The sequence below is a fragment of the Sphaeroforma arctica genome (genome assembly GCF_001186125.1).
Source record: "Sphaeroforma arctica JP610 unplaced genomic scaffold supercont1.888, whole genome shotgun sequence".
Lineage (NCBI taxonomy): Eukaryota > Ichthyosporea > Ichthyophonida > Sphaeroforma > Sphaeroforma arctica.
Window position 1 is genome coordinate 23,071 of NW_014039670.1, and position 3,332 is coordinate 26,402.

General features: G+C 44.6%; 1 protein-coding gene across 1 annotated transcript; it reads left to right on the plus strand.

The window, feature by feature from the left end:
* Positions 1-384: 384 nt before the first annotated feature.
* Positions 385-3,287, plus strand: SARC_09106 (hypothetical protein; the record flags this gene model as incomplete). Its single annotated transcript, XM_014296895.1, has 5 exons — positions 385-528; positions 1,002-1,143; positions 1,612-1,757; positions 2,373-2,511; positions 3,139-3,287. The coding sequence occupies 5 exons, from the start codon at positions 385-387 to the stop codon at positions 3,285-3,287; spliced, it is 720 nt and encodes a 239-aa protein (XP_014152370.1).
* Between the last annotated feature and the right edge of the window lie 45 nt (positions 3,288-3,332).

Below are 3,332 nucleotides of genomic sequence, written 5' to 3' on the forward strand. Positions count from 1 at the left end.
ATATATTTATATATTTATATATTTACATCGGGGGTGACACGTAGGGCTTCTAAGGCAAGCATACCACCGAATGAATGAGGCGTGTCAATTTAGAATGCTCACATGGACATGCACCTGTATGACGTTCTTGCCTTTATGTAATCGGTGAGGTCGAGGAATAGGCTTGGTTGCCATCCTAGACACTTCTTGTGATACAGAATTATAATATCTTCGAAAACCATAGCACTGATATACACCACCCGGCCATTTTCGGCACCTCTTTCTGAGTACCTGTTCATGCACGCCTTACACCCCATCCGCTCTACACACTCCTCTGACTGACGAAACACGAAACCCGGCCAATGTTTCTCTCGCAGGCGGAGTTACAAACGCAACGACAAGGCCATGTGCCTGGCCACTGTGAAGTTCATTGCCCACTTGGTCAACCAGCAGGTGGCGCACGAGGTGTTGGCGTTGCAGCTCATCACGCTGTTGTTGGAGAAGCCCACGAGTGATAGCGTCGAGGTTGCGATTGGGTTTCTGAAAGAGGTGAGGGAGTGAGTGCGTGTGGTGTGTAGTGTTTCTTTATATTGACACATACATGACTCACACTCAGCAGAAGTCTACCAATGTATTGGGGGTTTATTTTTATTGTACAGAGTGTAGTGGTTGTCATAAATGGGGCGGTCAGTCTCATGTTCAGGTGGTGATCGGGCGAGCTATGCTTCACACAGACCATATTCTATACCTATAATCGATTGCTCCGAATCGGTCAAAGTCAAGTCTGTCTTCGTAACCATCCAAACATGAGGTTGTATATCTCCCATGTGTCATTACCATTGACTGAGAAGCTCATGTATGGGTTTGAGCTATGCTTCAGACAGTCCATATTATATTATGATAATCGATTGATCCGAATCGGTCAAAGTCAAGTGTCTTCCATGCAAACATGAGGCTCTATATCTCCCATGTGACACTGCCATTATCTCAGATGCTGATGTTTGGGTTGCTTGTGATTGCAGGTGGGACAATATCTGCAACAAGTCTCACCACAGGCGAAGGCGTTGAACGCCATCTTCGAACGTCTCAGGGGTATTCTGCACGACGGACAGATCGACGTACGTGTGCAGTACATGATCGAAGTCGTTATGGAAGTGAGGAAAGGTATGTTTTAAACATGTAACTACGAGATATTATGATACAGCAGTTAGCGTCCAGACTGTTGTCGTGATTTGATGCATAGGTTGGCACATGCACATTGCGTCTGTACTGATGAGACTCGTGGTATATGCGGATCGTAGCATCAGGACATGCCAACCCGTACGCACGTCCCTGGATATCCTCACGCAATGCTTGGTATGAATGTTTCGAATGAGCATGTGTTCATCGAGGTGCGCCAATATCTGTCCATAGCTCCACTATATTTATATCTCCCTATCCTTCTTACGAACAATGTACATCATTGTGTTACCTACAAATCATAGTACTCTAGACTATCACCTTTAACCCCCCCCTCGGACTCTCGTTAACGGTGTGGCTACCCAATCCACCTCTCTGTGCTGTTTTGGGATCATACACTCTCCCTTGCGGTGACTGATGCTGTCTGTATATCCCTGTACATGCATTCAATAGGCAAGTTCGCAGATTTCCCGATGGTCCCGGATGGCTTAGACCTGGTCGAAGAAGACGACCAAATCATTCACTTCCTGTCACTTGACGAAGAAGGCTTAATCGCGCAGGCATCACTGGATGTGTTCAAGCTGGACCCCAACTTCACGGTATGTGTGTATGGATACCGTGCCTGTGGTGGTTATCACGCCGGCAAATTATTGATCATGTATCAAGGCGTTTGCTATTTATGTATATGTATCTATGTAGGAACATATTGTTATGTATTTACATGTATCCATATATGAACACATTTGTTTTGTATGTATATGTTTCTATGTACGAACACATGTGCTATGTATGTATATGTATCAATTTATAAACACATTTGTTATGTATGTATATGTATCTATGTACGAGGACATTTGTTATGTATGTATATGTATCTATGTATGAACACATTTGTTATGTATGTATATCTATCCATATATGAACACATTTGGTGTTTTTTTGTTTGTGTTTCTATGCATGAACACATTTGTTATGTATGTATATGCATCTATATATGAACTTATTTGTTATCTATGTATATGTATCTATATATGAACGCATTTGATATATATGAATATATACGATTTTGTTGGCGAATTGGGACAATCCGCCGCGTTGAATAGAACAGGGTAACTATCTCAGAATACGCCAAGGCATGGTCGTCCGCATGGATCATACTTTGAGGCCGCATACACACTGATAGAAGCACGCTGACGGTATATTTGATTGAGCAGGAAAACGAGGCCAAGTACACGCAGATAAAGAAGGGTATCTTGGGAGAGTCAAGTGATGAGAGTGGCAGTGGCAGTGGCAGCGAAGACGAAAGTGACAGTGGCGAAGAAGAGGTAGAAGAGGAGAAGCCGGCCGATGGCGGTATGTGGCGTGTGCCTGTGTTGGTCTTTGATGTCGCGGTGTAGTGTAGTAACACGTGTTTGGTGTTATATTTGGTGGTACCTGTTTGGAACAGCAGCCGTTATATATGTGTGAGATGCATAAGCCTTGGACCTACCGAGTTTATTGCACATAAGTCGGCATGTTAAGATCCTGAGTTAGTCTAGCTGAGCGATTGCCGGAGGTTGCCGTATACACTGCGGGCCATGTACGTTGTCACCGTAAATCTGCATTGAAAAACTTGGTTTATGTTGTTCCCTCTCACTGTTTTCTACATATTTCACTTCACCACAGCGCACCAAGGTGTGTGCGACGATCTGGACCCTTCCCATGTACGCGATGTTTAATGCAATCCTTATCTCGTCATGAAGCGCATATCTCTCCTGACTCGCTCACACATAGCTAGTTCAACGCCTGTAAGACTCACTTTAATAATGTTGCTGTATTCTTACTCGGTTGCACATAGCTTGATAGCAGGCTTCGGGTTTCACATCTTCACGTACAGGTACAGAGTGTATACATACGCATTTGTGTATACATATTTGCATTTCCTCACTCGTTCGCACATAGCCTGATAGAAGCCTCCGGGTCTCGTACCTTCACGCACAGGTATTGTGGATATGACTGGAGTGGATCGGGTTGCGCTGCGCCGTACCATCTACCTTACCATCATGTCGTCCCTGGACTTTGAAGAGGTATGTGGTATGCGATGCACTGGCGATGTCATGCGCTTGCTGTGTTTGGGGTTTAGGGTTTAGATGCACTGGCGATGTCATGCGCTTGCGGTGTTTAGGGTTTTAGGG